At 40.2% G+C, this 18,959-nt stretch overlaps 1 protein-coding gene across 1 annotated transcript in view; it reads left to right on the top strand.

Moving 5' to 3' along the window:
- OVCH2 (ovochymase 2) overlaps nucleotides 1-18,959 on the top strand; it is a gene marked incomplete at its 5' end in the record, with an annotated part of 68,260 nt that overhangs the window by 15,295 nt on the left and 34,006 nt on the right. The window contains one exon of the mRNA XM_081945778.1: nucleotides 16,851-16,960. Within this exon, the coding sequence (XP_081801904.1) occupies nucleotides 16,851-16,960 (110 nt within the window). The remainder of the gene's footprint in view (nucleotides 1-16,850; nucleotides 16,961-18,959) is intronic.

Genomic DNA, 18,959 nt, shown 5'->3' with positions numbered 1-18,959 from the left:
TCTCCCAAACCCTTGCAAACCCCCAGCAGCCCACCTCTGAGGATAACCCTTCTTAAGGAAGAGATACTGGATTTCCTAAATAGAGGGAAAGCAAGTTATCTAAAATATGAGTTTTGCTCCACAGAGGTTCTATCTATTCCAATGCTGCATTAAAGGAGCCACTCTTTTGAGAAGAGTGGTTCTCAAAATAGGTGTTTTTATTGGTAAGCACTTCTTCTATTATGGAACAATGTTGGCAAATAACTTTATTGTGTGGTCTTTTGGGGATTAGGCATAGACCTACCATATATATCCAGCCTGGTTTTAAAGTGGTTCCTATGGTTGAGGACAATCCATGTTCCAAAAAAAAGTGTTTTGAATGATGTAAAATGTTCTTCTCTCTAGATACTTTTCTTTTGCTTTTACAGCTTAATAATTGATTTTGCTCCTAAATGAACATTCTGTTTAAGTGACTCGAAGCCACTACATTACAGACAACTATGCAAATGTCATAAATGCACAATGGTATGCGGTGATTTTTTTGCCTTCGCATTCCTAAGCAATGGAATTCAACATTATGACAAATATTTGATACTTTGTCATTTTGCTCACAACTGCTCTACGAACTTTATATTTCAGATGCTGACAAATAATGAAAATAATGATCAAATCAATGGAAACTGATCTTTTGAACTGTATTTTTATGAAATGATGTGAAAAGAAGGCAAAGAACCATTTGAACATTTATCTCAAAAGAGGCATAAGTCCAGCTGGTGAGAGGCTTTAATTATCTCATTACAGCTGGGAAATTCATTTTATAGTACTGAATTTTTTTTTTATTTAAACAAATCTTCCTGAAATCCATGTTGCTCTTGCTTCCTTGTTTTGCTAGCTTCATGGGGCTTGGTAATTTCCTTGACTTCCTACTAACATTCTTCGTTAATTATTTGCTTCTGGGAGAAATATCTTCTCTGTATATATGTTCTACAATTGCTTTGTTATTACATGTAGCCATTGGTTTCAAAGGCTCACTGTTGGAACCTTTAGAACTCTTGCATGAAAATAACAACAATCAGAAAAATACTTTCTAAAATGCCTACCAGCATGGCTGTCGGTATAATTGATAGTGTGCTATTGCCACCTCATGGTTGTATATAAAAATATAACAAAGCCTAAAGATAATATCTCCCACTACCTCCATGTAAAACAGTTGGTAAAATTATAATTTGTACAGGGCATGATATTATTGAGTGATGAAGAAATTTCTGCATAATGAATAATATACATTTAGGAGATAATAGATAACTAGGTAGCTAGATAGCTAGATAGCTAACAAGAGAGAGAGAGAGAGAGGGAGAGAGAGAGAGAGGGAGAGAGAGAGAGAAAAAGAGACAGACACACACACACACACAGTCAGTCAGACAGAGAGAGAGACAGAGAAAGAGAGACAGACAGACAGACACACACACACAGTCAGTCAGACACAGAGAGAGAGACAGAGAGACAGAGAAAGAGAGACAGACAGACAGACACGCACAGTCAGTCAGAGAGAGAGAGAGAGAGACAGAAACAGAGAGACAGAGACAGAGAGAAAGAGAGAGACAGAGTGAGAGACAGAGAGAGAGAGACAAAGAGAGATAGAGAGAGATACAGAGGTAGGATTCAGCCAGTTCAGATGGGTTCAGGTGAACTGGTAGTTATGGCCAGCAGCTAGGCCCACTCACCCGCCCTGGCACTATCCCATCCTATACAATTGCTGTGTTTTTGATGCAGCCCACACATGTGCAAGGCACACAAGCGAAGTTATCCCATCTTATAGAATTGCCGTGTTTATGACACAGCACATATGTGTGCACTCGCGCTCACTTTTTCAATTCTGGGTGAAACAATTGTTAAATTATGTGAAGCCCACCTCTGAGAGAGAGAGAGAGAGAGAGAGAGACAGAGACAGAGACAGAGACAGAGACAGAGAGAACGAACAACTTGCCTTCAGAAGTTGTGAATGCCCCAACATTGGAGGTTTTTAAGAAGATGTTGGATTACGATTTGTCTGAAGTGGTGTAGGGTTTCCTGCTTAGGCAAGTCATTGGGCTAGAAGATCTCCAAGGTCCCTTTCAACTCTGTTATTCCATTCCATTCCACTCCATGATAGATAGATAGATAGATAGATAGATGGATGGATGGATGGATGGATGGATGGATGGATGGATAGATAATTTTCAGGAATTTTAACATATATGATATATTTTCTGATAATTTCCATAGCAATAGCTATATTGCAATGGGTGGGGGGCTTTTCAAAGGTCTGCAATCTGAATTATACATAATATATTATCCTAAATATGAATATTGTATGTGTGTGTGTGTGTGTGTGTGTGTGTGTATGAATGAATAAAAGGCATAAAAGCACAATAGATCTCTCTTCTGTACTAGATAGACAGACAGACAGAAATAGATAGATAGAGGGGTAGTAATAGTTACATTTTTCAACTAAATTGGTTTAATTAACAATAGGAAAACATACAGAAATTAGAAGGTAAGCACAAGCACATCCAAAATCTTCAAGAGGTGTCTTCCAGCCTTATAGTTTTCTTTTTAAAAAGCAATGACAAAGTATCCATTATATATTTTTCTTATGTTCCTGCTAGTTTCCAAACTATTTGTATATTTAAAAAAAAAACACTGAGCCCAACAAAAGGCAATTACTCCTTTGAAACAAAACTGATAGAGCTTCAAAAATTAATTAATTCTGTTTTTTTATTTCTCTAATAACAAGGAGAGAATTTCCCTAAAAATGTTTTGAAAATAATACCTTTCTGAAAATATATAATATACTGTAAATATAATTGTCAAACCCTACATACCTGGGCAAGAACCCCTCTATGAGGAAATGGGCAGATAAGAAGTTTGACAAACAAACAAACAAATAAATAGAATCAAAGAAGCAAGAACTACACAGTGTTCAATAAAGAATATATAGTACTACTTTGGGATAAATATGGAATCTTGGAGATTGAATTTCCCAACCCTAATGAGTCAATTAGGGATGATTCTCTGAATCACTTGAAACACTTCTTCCCACATTTCTCTCTTAAGTTTATGAGATAAGCTTACCCATCTGCTATCTCTTTTTTCCCCCGTTTTTAGAACTCTGACCTCCACTTTCTTCATTTGATGAACATCCTCAATTTTTCCATCAAATTTTACTATTCTATGATCTATGTTCTCCAATCTCTTCTCAATTTTCTCTGTTACTTCTAATAATTTTTGAATTTCAAACATAATCTTTTGCAATGTTAAGGTTTCTTTTTCAAGTTGCGCCATTCTTCCAACTTGTAAACACTGCCACTCTGGCATTCAAAACTTTTTATTAAATTTAAAGCAAGTTCATTTATAATCTTTCAAGACAAGGCTTTGTTTTCACATTACTCCAGCTGCCAATGAAGCTCCCAAAAACCACCTATATAAACAACCCATGCTCTTCTCACTATCACTCTCTGTAAACAAGCTGAGGAACCTTGAAATGCAAAGTCAAATGATCAAAGAGAAAAAAGAATAGACAATATTTCCAAGCCTTCCAAGCCTCCAGCCTCCGAGTGGCAGTGTTACTTCCTTTCCCTCTGTTATTACAGCCCTCTTTGTATCCCTTTTATATCTTTTTTATATTCCAGGCTTAGAGCAAACAAAATTATTAAATGAAGAAAAAAAGCCCCATCCAATCCAGCATTATAAAAATAAGGAAAAAGATTTTAATCCATAGGTATAAAAAAAGAATATAAAAAGTAGTAGAAGAAAAACTAATCAGTTCAATTTAAAGAATAAGAAACATTTGCAAAAGTTCCATCCGTAAAAGAAAATTTTAAAAAAGGATAACATACTGTCTAATTTCGCCACTTGTTCTCTTCTGTTTTCAAATTTAATTTAGCTTTAATTTTTTTGGGGCGGAGTAGTCTCTTTTATAATAATAAGATTTCCTCACCAGATGGACACACTTTCTCTTTCCGTTTTCCTCCCGTTCCTGAGCTGTCCCAACTTCAGCAGCTTCAATGGCTGCGCTTCAGTCGCTGGCAAAAAGAGATTTTCCTGGATCAATCAGGGACTTTGCGGTGTCCCTGAGATCAGCAGGACATACTCTTCCCTGTCACCATCTCTTCGGGACGGTTTAGGTCCAAAAGGGCCGTCCAGCGGCAAAAGTATCGACTGCAATCTTGGAGCTCCAAGATCGCATGTCATGGCGTTGCGACGTCAGCTCCTCCTCTTCCACCCACCTGCTATCTCTTGCTTTGTGTTTGTTCTCCATTTCTTTTCTAGCATCCACACAACTTTTCACAGATCATGCAGCTGTCTCTGTATTTCAATGATGACAGATGCCCCAAATTTTCTTCCTTTTCAGCATATACCTATCCCAGTTCTATTCACACCAAGCAAAGAAATTCATGAAGAGTAATATCTATTCAACAAACAGAAGATAGTATAATATTTTAGTGACTATATCACCTTTTAATGCTCTCAGTATGTTAATCATAGCTACGTTTACCACATTGGGTTAAAAGGATTTTAAAAACCATAGGAAACTGACTCCCTGAACAGGAAAAAGTTGTTTTAACGGGAAAGAAAAGTTAGAGGATCGAGGACGAAAAGGAAAAGGGCAGTAAAGGGCAGAAGAAAAGAGAAAGGTCAAGGTAGTTTTTTCAGTTGCCACCAGTGTGGCCCAACTCTACATTGATTCATAAAAGCAATATGTTGGCGGGATCCAACATGCTAGTTTTTAAACATATTCGTGTTTTGTTCGTTAGCCAAGGCTGGTCACTGTTGACCATGAAAAGAGAATGCATTAATGTATGTTTTTCATGCTTCTCTCTTTTTGGAGACACTGAAACAAGCTGGCTTGGCTTGCCACTCTACTGTGAGTCACTTGGACAAAGTCCCAGCTGCATGCTCGTTTGACGAGACTTCTAAAAGGGTACTCAGTGAAAAGAGGTTGAGCGTAAAGGCAAACAATGTGATTTTCTTGAAGCCAAGTTCTTAATGTGCAGAGACAGCATCATCCATCTGCCCCTTCTGCCTAATGGATTCTGTAGAAGTTGGCAAGCTGTCAGGATTCAGTCTAGGTCGACATGCTATGTTAAAACAGTTGTTCTAAAGACATTGCAAAGAAAAATAGAGCTGCCTTCTAGACTGAGTTGAAAAATGATTATTTTTGTCTTAAACAATTGTATTTGTCTTAAAAAGCTAAGTTTTTTTTAAATTAGGGTAAACGTCACGGATCCTTTTACACATTCCAAGCAGAGGGTTAGGTTTGGACTGGTTTGCCTGAACCAGGAGCGGAAGTCGCAGGTAGCCCAGCCCACTCACCCACCCTGGCTCTGTGCCAACCCATTTAGGACCTTTTTTTGCCAAAAGCTCATGCACAGAAGGCTACGCACATGCGCAGAGGTGGCGCATGTGCTCACATTTGCAAACCAGTAGGGAAGGTAAGTCAACACCACCCCTGATTCCAAGGAAGTGGTATCAGTTTCAGTTTCAGTTTATTAAATTTATAAACCGCCCCCTCTCCCCGAGGGGACTCGGGGCGGTGTACAGACAGAAATAAAATATACAGTAAACAACAAAAATACAAAACCCCAGACAAACAAATTAAGCACAAAGTCTGTACAATAGTCATAAATTAACTAATGATTAAAACCAATTAAAACCAATTAAAATACCCCAGAATTTAAAAATTTAAAATACCGGCCAGGAAGGTCGGGATTAGATCATGATTGTAATTGTGATTGGGCCAGGCCAGCTAATTGGAACAGGTGGGTCTTGAGTTTCTTACGGAAGCAGCGGAGATCAGCAGTAATTTTAATATCGGGGGGGAGGTCGTTCCAGAGGGTTGGGCCCATCACAGAGAAGGCCCTACTACTGGGCACTGCCCGCCGGCATTGCTTAGCGGATGGTACCCGGAGGAGTCCCTCTCTGTGAGAGCGAATTGGTCGCAGGGATGTGTGGGGTAGGATGCGATCCCACAAATAGCTAGGTCCTGAGCCATGGAGCGCTTTAAAGGTGATAATCAACACCTTGAAACGCACCCGAAAAGCCACAGGTAGCCAGTGCAGCCCGCGCAGGAGCGGTGTCATATGGGAGTACCTAGTACTCCCCATAATTGTCCGTGTGGCTGCATTCTGGACCAGCTGCAGCCTTCGGGTGCATCTCAAGGGGAGCCCCATGTAGAGAGCATTGCAGTAATCAAGGCGGGACGTCACGAGGGCATGAGTGACTGTGCGAAGGGTGTCCCACTCCAGTAGGGGGCGTAATTGGCGCACCAGGTGAACCTGGTGGAACGCCCCCCCTAGCCACGGCCGTCACATGGTCATCCAGCGACAGCCGGGTATCTAGGAGGACGCCCAAATTGCGCGCCCTATCCACGGGGGCAGTTGTTCACCCCCAATGGCCAGAGATGGAACCCACTGGCTGAAGCGGGGCGCCGGTAACCACAGCCACTCCATCTTGGAAGGGTTGAGCTTGAGTCTGTTGTCTCCCATCCAGACCCGCACGGCTTCCAGACACCGGGACATCACCTCGACGGCTTCGTTGGGGTGATTCGGGGTAGAGATGTATAACTGAGTATCATCGGCATACAGATGATACTCGACCCCGAATCCTCGAATGATCTCGCCCAGCGGTTTCATGTATGTGTTGAACAGGAGAGGTGAGAGGACCGACCCCTGCGGCACCCCACACGTGAGTGGCCTCAAGGTCGACCTCTGTTCCCCTGCCAACACACATTGCGTCCGACCGGAGAGGTAGGAGGAGAACCACCGCAATACGGTGCCCCTCACCCCCATCCCCTCCAGCCGACGCAATAGGATACCATGGTCAATGGTATCGAAAGCCGCTGAGAGATCTAATAGGACTAGTATGGAGGAACAACCCCCATCCTTCGCCCTCCAGAGATCATCCACCAACGCGACCAAAGCCGTCTCCGTGCTGTGACCGGGCCGGAAACCGGACTGGCGCGGGTCTAGATAGTCAATTTCCTCCAGGTGTCGAGGGAACTGTTGCGCCACCACACTCTCAACAACCTTCGCTAAGAAGGGAAGGTTGGAGACGGGACGATAATTGGCTAACTCTACTGGGTCCAGAGAAGGCTTCTTAAGCAGGGGCCTCACCACCGCCTCTTTTAAGACGGCCGGCAAGGACCCCTCGCTCAACGAAGCGTTCACTAGTCCCTGGAGCCAGCCTCGTGTGACCTCCCAGGCTGCCAGTATAAGCCAGGAGGGACACGGGTCCAATAAACATGTGGTGGCCCGCAGTCGCCCACGTAACCTGTCCATATCCTCGGCGGCAACAGAGTCAAACTCCTCCCAGAATGGTCCCTCAAGACTCGCCTCCGACGTCTCCCCTGGATCACTAAGGGAGATCCACTCACTCCGGATCTGAGCGATTTTGTCCTGCAGATATTCCCCAAATTCCTCTGCTCTACCCTGCAGGGGGCTTCCCACGGCCTCTGTGAAAGGAGGGAGCGGGTCACCCGAAACAGGGCGGCAGGGCGGTTTTCTGCGGACGCAATAAGAGTGGCGTAGTATCGACGCTTAGCCACCCTTAGTGCCACAAGGTAGGTCCGTAAGTAGGCTCTTACCTGTGTTCGGTCAGATTCGGAGAGAGAGGATCTCCATCTGCTCTCTAGGCGTCTCTTGTGGCGCTTCATCACCCTTAGCTCCTCGGAGAACCAAGGGGCCAGGGTGGTTCGCTGCCACCGGAGAGGCCGCAAAGGCGCAACCCGGTCCAAGGCCCCGGCCGCCGCATTGTTCCATGCGGCCACCAGGTCCTCCATCCGGGAGCGGGTCAGGGCTACAGGAAGTGGCCCAAGCTCCGTCTGGAACCTATCAGGTTCCATCAGTCGCCTGGGGCGGAAGCATCTAGGACCTTCTGGTTCTGCCTCCCCGCGATGGGGGGTAGCGCCAGGGAAGTCGAGCCGGAGAAGCGAGTGATCTGACCATGACAGGGGTGCAATAACCAAGTCCCCTATTCCCAGATCACTCTTCCACTGACCAGAGATAAAAATAAGGTCCAGCGTGTGGACTCCCTCGTGTGTGGGTCCCTGAATTACTTGGGTCAGGTCCATGGCTGTCATGGAAGCCATGAACTCCCGAGCCGCCTCAGATGACTCGCCCGTTGATGGCAGGTTGAAGTCCCCCATAACTAATAGTTTGGGGGTTTCAACCACCATCCCTGCAATCATCTCGAGGAGCTCTGGCAGGGCCACTGATGCATAGCGAGGAGCCAAGTATACAATCAGCAGGCCCAACTGACTCCCTGAGCCCCATCTCACACCAAGAGACTCACACCCGGATATCTGTGGTACAGTGAATTCTCTCGGTTCCAGACCTTCCCGTACAATTACCGCTACCCCTACCCCGGGCACGAGGCTGATGGAATGCAGGGTATCCTGGTGGGCACATTTCCACGAGGGGTAAGCCCCCCTCGTGGCCCAACCAGGTTTCCATAATCCCTGCAAGGTCCGGCTCCCCCTCAGAAATCAAATCGTAGATGAGGGGGGCCTTATTGACAACTGACCTTGCGTTGCACAACATCAGCCTCAGGCCCTGCATCTGAGGCTGCATCTTTGTTTCAGCTGCTGGTGTAAGACAACAATCTGTGCGATTTCCTTTGGCACATTTTTTTTAATGTTTACTGAAATGAGATGTCAATAAAAGTGAGTCACAGCTGCAATGAACATTTTGTCTGAGTTCCAAAGTCCCCAGAAGGCTTCATCGCTAAGCAATCTGGAAACAAAATTAGATGTTTGTCTATTTCCAGATCCACTTTAATTTGGGGTAGAACTCAGCCCACATAGACTGAACTAACTTTATCTTCTGGAATCTCTAAATATGTTTTTCTGACACACATTGGCCTCATCCACACATTGTGTTAAGTTACAATGTAGTTTAGCCTACACTGAATAAACAGGCAGACAATTATTCTTGAAAACATTTTATTGTAAGCTGCCCTGAGCATAGAAATGTGACGCAGAAACAATTAAATCAGGGTTCGGTTAACCCAATGTGTGAACTCGGTTATTAAGAGTGCTTTTTTCAGGGAAGGGATGTACAGAGCATACAGAGATATGCACACGGTTTGGTAAATGTCCCGAAGTATTAAAATAGGGCTGTCTCCAGTCATATCTTGCATTCATGCATCAAGAATAGCTTTCCTTTTCTTCCCATTGCAGCTTTGAATGTTTTCCTCATCTGATCCAGGAGAACACACATCTCTGGCTTTGAAAACAGAGTGGGGAAGGGCAATCCAATTGACCAACAGAACTTTGTTACATGGTGGATAACAAATGGATACAACATGCCATCTTATTGTACCCCCTTCTCTCCAGCCCTCAATGTGCACATATATTGATCCGTAAACAGTCTGAAATAACAAAAGGGATGTTATTACAGGTTAAACACCTCCTGCAAAGTCTCTGCTAAGTTGAAAGAGACATGGTCAAGAAAGGCGAGGAGCTGGGATCATAACATCCCTTCCTAACTGCTTAATTCCTGAGCTGCTTAAACACCAGACAATAACACTAAACACTATTTAAAACAAAGTCTACCTTTTTGAAGCCAAAAGGGCATTTATACTATTCTAAGAAAACATTAAAAATATGAGAAGAGGATGATTAGCATAGGTGGGTAGATTCAGTTTCAAAAGCAATGGGTTCATGGTTAAAGACTCTTTCCTGGGGAAAATCTATTAATGTGCTGCTTTAAAAATCAGTGTCCACTTCATAGCATATAACCAGTCAAAACAAATTTGGTAAATTGTAATGGATAATTATTACATAACTGTCTTACAACCTTTGCACAACTGAATTTTCTAATCCTTCTATTAATTTTTCAAATGGCAGCACTCTCATTTTTTGATGCACCCCCCAACCCCCCCCCCCTGTAATAGTATGGCAAATCTTTTTCTTACTGTGTGTCAAAATTAATTCTTTCCTGAAACTTGGGGAGGGCAAAAACAGCCTCCCCTGGCCCTCCAGAAGGGCAAAAAGTCAGCTGGCCGTCACGCATCAGAGCTGACAGCTGGCGTGCCACCAAATATGGCTCTGCGGGCCACCTGTGGCATGCGTGCCATAGGTTCTCCATCATGGCCCTATAACTTCAATTCAATCTCACTGTTAGGATTTCTGAAATAAAGTAGCAATTTATCTTTGATTATTTTTAAATGCAATAGTTTACAGTTCTTCCTCATCGCTAAACAGAACTTTTGATTCTAAAAGAAGGCTTCTGTCTGATAATGCAAATGCATTCATCAGTTTAAAAACTGCAAATAGCAGATGCACAAGAAGGAAATGAAAAATAACATGCCGCGTTGCAGAAATTAATCTGACAAACATGCACAAAAATACAAGAAACCATAGCAGAGGTATATTAAACTACATTGAATTTAAATTTAAAGCAAATGAAACAGTGAATGAAATACTTTTCTTAGAAATTTATACACAATGAAGTAAAAAAAAAAACCCAACAATCATTGCTCTACATTCTTCATGAGTTAAAAATATGTAAATAAGTAACATCAACTTTCAACTGGCTGGTCTAGTGGCAATTCCTGCCTACCTTGTAGTAGGATGATTGTAAAGGTCATCCTGATTTTAGCCACCTACCATATGTCTCAAGATTGGACAGTGCCTACTTGTTTTGGAAGAAGGGAAAAGAAATGCTTATTTTTCTGAGATTTGCTTTCAATCACCCTCTTTCAGCTACTGCCATTTCAATGTCCTTAAGAGGAATCAGTTTAAATATTTGATATTTAAAGATATTTCTTTCCACAAGAATAGTGGTTTGTTCAATCAATTGTTAATATACAGAAATATTTTACTTTTGTAACATATATCAATTATCCAGAAATAATCTCTAATCATTAAATATCTTACTCTTGCTAATTTGTGTCAGGAGCATTTATAATCTGAATTTTAAAAAATTAAAATAAGCCAGTGACGTTCAATAGTAAAACAACAAACCAATACTATTGAAATCCTGGCTCCATCCAAATATAGCCTTGCCAATTTGCATAATTATTCTTTACAGGTCTTGTGCCTCCTAAAAATATTACATAAAGACCATCAGCTTGTTCCTGAGCACAGAACTGTTATTGTTCATTTTAAATAACGAAGCACCAAACTTTTCAGGGTGAATTAAGCTCGCCAAATGGAAGCATGAGCATTTGTAGTATCTGGCTGAAAAATCTGAATGACCACAAGATGTCAGACAAGATATAAAAAACACTTTGCTGCCGACTTGTGGTTGCCCAAATATATTTTTCCTGAAATCAGCGCATGCTTAAATCCACGCAGGAACAGGTGGAAGTGGAACCCACTTCACTGGAGACAAAAACCATCAGCCATACTTCTTTTATTTCTTGAAACAAGCAAGTAATAACAGAATTTGTACAGTACATGATATCACAGTGCCTTTTTTTTCTTAGCTTGTTATATCTCAAGTCATTATGTTATGTAAACCACAATGTATGGCTTGGTAAGAGATTCAAACACAGCTAAATGCAATTTATTTAATAAAGTATGACTTAGTAGGATATATATGAAACTATTGTATGTGATGTATAGATTAGAGCAGGGGTGTCCAAACTTGGGAACTTTAAGACTTGTGGACTTCAACTCCCAGAATTCCCCAGCCAGCATGGGGAATTCTGGGAGTTGAAGTCCACAAGTCTTAAAGTTCCCAAGTTTGGACACCCCTGGATTAGAGTATCAGATTAGGAATAGGTAACAGGAGGTTTTCAAGACTTTTACCCCCTCAGTTGTGAAGCTCATTTAGTGATTTTGGGCCTGACGTATCCACCTATCTCAAAAAATTGTCATAAGAATAAAATGGGATTTGGAAAAAGAGAGTATAATTCGCTCCACTTAATCTCTCCTCATAGCTATTTTTCAACCATTTTGAAGAAAGAAACCCTCCGTATGCATGATCTTAACCTGTCATTTCAGTCTGATTAAACTCTCAGCATAAGGAAAGACAAGTAATCAGTGAATGGAATAGATCAAGAATAAAGTAGCAATGAAAACAAGAGTGATGGGAATGAGTAGAACGATGCAAATTCTAAAATGATCTTAGAAGAAAAGTTGTCAGCTGATGCCTTGGAAGGAAAGAGCAGACTTGCAAATGAAATATCGTAATAGGTAACCTGTATTAAGTCCATCACTGTACCTCCATGGCAGGTTTGCCAATCAATGGGCTCAGACTAATTTCATGCATTCTTCACAAATAATGAATTTCTCACAAGAATGACTTTAGATGATAAAGAAAGAAGGGACAATGACAGAAAGAAAAAAGAGGTTGTAGGCACAGAAACTGAATCACAACTAGGTGGCTGCATTTTGGCCAACTGTTCCATGAACCTTTCTGTTAGTTTTAGCTTAGGATGTCATCTGAATCTAGAGAACTGAGTAAACTATGGTTCATTTAACCATAGATGAGGGAGTTGTGCAATTATAGTTAGAGAAAAAAAAGATCAGAACCCATCATGCTAGCTTTAGCCCTATTCATCCATCCATTTATCATCTTTCCTATGTCTATCTGTCTGTCCGTCTATCTATCTATCTATCTATCTATCTATCTATCTATCTATCTATCATCCATCTATCTATCTATCTATCTATCTATCTATCTATCTATCTATCTATCTATCTATCTATCTATATATCATCCATCTATCATCTATTTATCTTTGCATTTCTTAACCACCCATGTTCCTTAGACATCAGTTGTTCAGTTTTGTTCTGTCCACCTGCAAATATGATTCACAAGGAAATAGAGCCTTGATTACTGAAAAGAGAAATAATTTCTCTTTTGTCCTTATGAGTTGTACAAAGGGGAAAATGATCTCACCCATACGGTCAAATTCTTCAAGATTAGTAGCTCTCAAGGAATCACAGGCCTTGAGAAAAAGACTTGAGCCAGTTTAATCTATTGGTTAAGATGCTGGCCTAGCAACGAGAAAACTGAATTCTAGTCTGAGTTTAGGCACGAAAGTCGGCTGGGTGACTTTGGACCAGTCATTCTTTCTCAGCCCATCCAACTCACAAAGTTGTTGTTGTGGAGAAGAGAGGGGAAGGAATGAAATGTAGGTATGTTTGTTACTTATAAAGTAATAAAGGTGGGATAAAAATCTAATAAACTGATTTTCACATGTCAGATCGAATGAATCAGCTAAATCTCTCAATAAGGCAAACATATATGGAAACGTTCCACAGCATGAAGGTGTTATGAACAGTAAGGAAGAACAGACATCTCTAAAGATGATTGCGATGTGGACTTTAAAAAAAAAAACAGCCCCAGCCCAATTGCATTATGCTTACAAAATTGTCAATGACAACTATGATTGTTTTCTGGAAAGTTTAGAGGAATCCCATGAGACGTATTTCTTTGTCATCCAGTTCTCAAAATAGAGATCTATGTTACAGGAATTCCTGACTGTTTTTAAAAGGTCAGCCTTTTTTGTACATTCCATTTGAAAAGAAACTGGCCTCATAAAATTACAGTGGTTGGGTTTGCTCTTTCATAGCAATTCCCCTTTAAAAAACAAAATAGACATCCCTGGGAAAGTTGCAAATAATTTGCCCATCCCTGAGGAAAAAATAGAATAAACGTTCCTGTTTTGGGGGGAGGGAATGAATAGTGCATCTTTTAGATAAAAGCTCTGCCGGTAAATAGTAAAGACTCCTTTGGACTGAATTTGAAAACATCCATGCAGTATTCAGAACAGAAGTGGTTTTTCATCACTTTAGTCCTTATTTTTTTAAAACTTTCCATGTAGTTCATAGTCCTGGAACTTTCTATGATGCGGGCCTAAACACTAGGAAACAGTGATCCAAAGGTGCTTTTTAAAAAGGCAACTGGTCTTTCTTTGTTTTTGGTTGAAGATCTTTCACTTCACATTTAAGAAGCTTCTTCATTTCTGACTCAGAAGCTTTTTTGGACAAGAAGCAAAATGTCTTCAACCAAAAACAAAGGAAGTTCAGTTGCCTTTTGAAAAAGCACCTTTGGGAATAACCATGACCTCTATCAGAAGTGGGTTGCTAATTTTTTTACTACCAGTTCGGGTGCATTCCCACGCGTGCTCGTGTGCACACACAATGCTTCTGCGCATGTGCAGAAACATCTGGGTGAGTGGGCTGAGCCTCCTGCCGCCGCCTGATCCGGACCGAACCAGCAGCAACCCCACCTCTCACCTGGATGACTGAGAATCTCCATAGACAGGACGCTTTCATCAGTACCTGGAGGGGCTGGATGGGAGGCATCCGGGATGGAGAAAGAGGCCTGATTGGGGCATGTGATGGTTGTGTGTGATGTGGGAAAGAACTTTGAACTGGGTGAGGAAAACCTGGGGAACTTCAGATTTGGGTTTTCACTAGCTGGGCCAATATGACATGCTTAATAAATCTGTACTTTGAGGAAGCCTGCCTTGGAATTTTGATTTCATATGGGCTGTTACTTGGAACCCTGACATATTTTGCACAATTATTTCAGTAGGAATTCCATAGAAAGCATGCTCTTAAATGGCAATCCTAACCACCTACATTTGGAAATGTACCTACTGAATAGTTCTTAGTTTATCTTCTCCAAATCTGTGGCTTCAAAGCATCAAAGGCCTCACCTCTCCTAATTCCCAGTCAGTGGTGAGAGCGAGGACGCTGTATTTAGATAAAAGCATCACCATGAACGGTTCCTTTGCTGTCAGATCTTTAAATACAGAAAATTAACTCTTTTTTTAAAATAACATGGGATAACCTTGGAAACAACTATAATGAAATCAGAGCTGTTAATCATCAGTTACATTGGCATGAGGCCATTGTGTGGTGTCTAGCTTGGAGGCCTCTTTTTATTGTTCCTTTTAATGTATAGACACTTTGAGAAAGATTCAGGTTTACATCAAGAAGTAAAGAACTTCAGTCTCCTGAGAAATTGGAAAGGAATCAGGCTTGGCTAAATGTGAAAAAAATTACTAATGCCTGGTTAAAAGCTTTACAGCTGAATTAATGAGTAACCTGCACTTTAATGAGCGAGTTGGTGCTCTCCTACTGTGTTACAGTTTTTCTTTGGCTACTACAAAGGTCTCCACGCTGTTTTAACATAGCTACAGCTTGAACATGCCAGTGGCTTTAGGGCATCTCCTTCTACTTATATTTGGAACAGTCTATCTTCAAAAAACAAGCTGTCCATCAATGGCTCTCCAACAAGGTATGGTCCCATTTGCATCTTTATTGCTAATCATTTTCGGAAGGTAAAAATAGTGATGTTTATATTGTGCCAAGTAAATATTATGTTTACATATCTCAATGACTTTATTTATTAGCTATTCTTTCTTATTTCTGCTGTAGCCAAAAGTAGGAAAAGATAGATTCATACAACTGTTCACAAAGTCAGATATTTTCTTTATTATCCCTGTTAGCCATAAGATGACCAATTGGTAGCAGAACTGCGATTGGGCTGAGAGCTTGTCTTTCAATTCATATGGGAAATTCTTGTGGCAACTATTTCAGATGATTTCGGACAAAACACAACAACCCCTATTATTTTCATAGTGGTTCTATTCCTTATTATATATATATATATATTTTACTCAAAAGACACTAATGTGGTATAATAGTTAAGGTGCTGGAGTAGGACTGTGAAAGGAGTTTTTATAATATCCAAGAGCCATGGAAGTTCACTGCATGATTTTGGGCCGTGTACTCTTCTCAGCTCATCCTTTGCCAAAAAAGGGGAGAAAGGGGTGCAATGTATACTATCTTTTGCCTCTGGAAGAAAGGTAGAATATACATCTAACCAATAAAAGAATATGCTGTAGACCTTGTATGATGAGCGGCAGTGACACATCGCCTTAAAAACTAACTTTGAGGTATGGGTCTTTGTAGATGAGATAATATTTCATTATGATTCTGGGAGTAGATCCTGATCAGATTATTATACAAAAATTAATTTTATATATGAAGATGCAGAAGGTTACCTCCAGTTGTGTCAATCTGGAAAGCTCCTTGATTCTATCAGACAATTTGATACATGGAAAACAGAGGAAAGCAATTTGGTTGATTTCTTCCTTCAAAATCTGTTCAAAGGCTTGGAGGACATCGGACAATGTAGAATGACTTCCCTTTTTATTCATAAATTCCTCTTCTGGAACAAAAACAGTTCTTAATCAAGTGGATATAACTGGACAGAAATTTACAACCTATTACTTTGCATTTTAATTACTCATGGATCAGTTTATTCTGAAGATTCAGGAGACACAAAAACCATACAGTGAACTGATAGCTAAAATACTCAATTAATATAAAATAAATAAAATTCGTAATTATATCATATTTTACCCTTAGAAGGCTTATCCACATGGTGATATTTCACTGCTATATGGTCTGAGGATATAACATCTTGAACAGAATGTTAAATTTGTTAATAAATATAAATATGTCCATGTGGATAATAAAGACTTGACATTCAATATGATAATAAGTCTGATCTTTGTGATTGTTTTGTACTTGGCTTGCATAAAGTTAGTCTAACTGAATTTCAAATTAAGTCATTTGCGTTTAGAATTGAGCACATATAGATACTACTTAATTGCTTTTAATAGCATAGTTTAACCTGATCTGTAGAATTCTACAAAATGAAGAAAATTCTTTCTATATCTGTTGTTTATCAGAATCTTCCCCATTAAGAATAATATGATTAAAAATACACCTTAGTATTAAATAATATTTAGAAAACCATTTGGGGACAATTTAAACTTAGATGTGATCATTAAATAAAGTAAATGAATAGTACCAAGGATTCCTGTTTTCTACATTGTCTCTTTTCTATGCTTTTCAGATTCAAGATGTGGGCAGAAAGTGGTTGGAAGCGATTCGTGGGGCTTTTATAACCACTTTGCTCGGATTGTTGGTGGAAGCCAAGTACAACAAGGATCACATCCATGGCAGGTCAGTGTATTTCCTCCCACTCTTATCACACTAATAAGAAACTAGTTCAGGGGTGTCCAAACTTGGGAACTTTAAGACTTGTGGACTTCAACATGCTGGCTGGGGAATTCTGGGAGTTGAAGTCCACAAGTCTTAAAGTTCCCAAGTTTGGACACCCCTGAACTAGGTTATTGCATATCTTTGATTTTGTTTTTGTATCGATGCTTTTGCTGAACATCATGTTATGCTTCGCAAGAGCAACGGAACAAGTAATGAACAATGGCCATTCTTCCTTTTGGTCTCCAATATAACATTGTCATTAATTCTGTTGTCTGCATCATGAGAAACTGAGATAGGCATACTCATTTGGAAAATCCCATTTAAATCTCATAGGTAATGCCAAACAAGAGAACAATTGATTTGCCTCCCCCTCCACATTTTTTACTGGCCATCCGTGGTTACTTAAAGGAAAGACATTGTTCAGATATAATAAAAAAAATTTTTTTAAAGGATTTGCAGTGGGAGTATAACTTTTCTTTCAGTTACCAACATTTTCCTCTCCCAAAATGAACTTTGTCACTTCTAAGCTTCTGGCAACACCAAACAATGCAAAATACTACAGCTGTTCTGATGGGCAGGTTCGGACATTTTCATATGCATATATGATATGCTCTACTATAATCTGCCCCTTTGGATTTTTCCTCCCAAGTGCTGCTACTGCAACTGTTGCCATTCACTATAAACCTGAGGAAGGGAATGTGAAAAAAAGATATGTTCAGTCATTACAATGATATCGATTTCATATGAAGAAAACTATTTAGATATTGATAGTATTAGGCCAATTTTGAGAGCATCTGAATATTCATGATTCTATGAATGTTATCAATGGTAATGGCAATGAAGATGGCTATTAATGTTCACTTCTGCTTCATATTATGCACAGCAGTAATTATTTTCATGAATTTATGACATTAATCTGGCATTGTTGACTTGGATTACATACCAGGTTATTCATCTGGTTATTTTAAGGGTAATGTTTTAGTTTTAATTGTTTTTAGGGCTTTTAGCCTCATATTTATTCTTCTGTACAGGACTCTTAATTTTAACCTCCTCCACATACATACATATATTTATAGCTCTATTTATATTTGTATTTTATCTGTGATTTATTGTGGACTGTACACCGCCCCGAGTCCCTTTTTGGGAGAGGGGGCGGTTTAGAAATGTGAATAAATAATAATAAATAATAATACCGTATTTTTCGGAGTACCTTCCCCCACCCCCCAAGAGGGTGAAAATTTGGGTGCGTCTTATACACCGAATGTAGCCCCGCCCACCCACTGTCCCTCAGTTTTTGGTTTCTGCTTCCCAGTAATTTACCTTGCAGCAAACGGGAAAATGGGGCTTGCAAAGGCAGTAATAGGTGAAACTGGCTATTTGCTGCTTTCTGCTTGCTGCAAGGGGGGCAAATTTCTGGGAGGCAGAGGCAGATTTTTTTTCTTCTAATCAGGCTAAACTGAATCTGGCTGTTTGCTGTTTGCTGCAAGGAGGTAAATCAATAACTTTAAGTGCCTGCAGAATGTTCAAATTGTTAGACTTATTTTTTAAAGACTGCTTTATTATTGTTCTAGACAACTTAACAAAATGAAAAAGCTTTTCAAAATAAATGCTTGATCTGAAGAGGCCCAGTATTATTGTATCTTCTTTTAAATAGCAGAGAATAATGTATACTTCCAGAAAGCCACATCAATTTTAACAGCATCTATACAATTATAGTCTGAAATGTAACACCTTCGGGGAGAGGGGGCGGTCTATAAATTTAATAAAATAAAATTAATTAAATTAAGGAGTGTGTGTCTTCTGTACTGTTTGCTGCAAGGAGGCAAATTCCTGGAGGCAGAGGCAGATTTTTCCCCCTTGTTCCCCCCACCCCAAGCTAGGTGCATCTTATACTCCAAAAATACGGTATTCATTATACCCCCACTGTGTATTCTGCCTTCTACTGCTCTTTGTGTTATGA

The sequence above is a fragment of the Natrix helvetica genome (assembly GCF_964273705.1).
Source record: "Natrix helvetica genome assembly, chromosome: 1".
Lineage (NCBI taxonomy): Eukaryota > Metazoa > Chordata > Lepidosauria > Squamata > Natricidae > Natrix > Natrix helvetica.
This window is presented reverse-complemented; position numbering and strand designations above follow the sequence as displayed.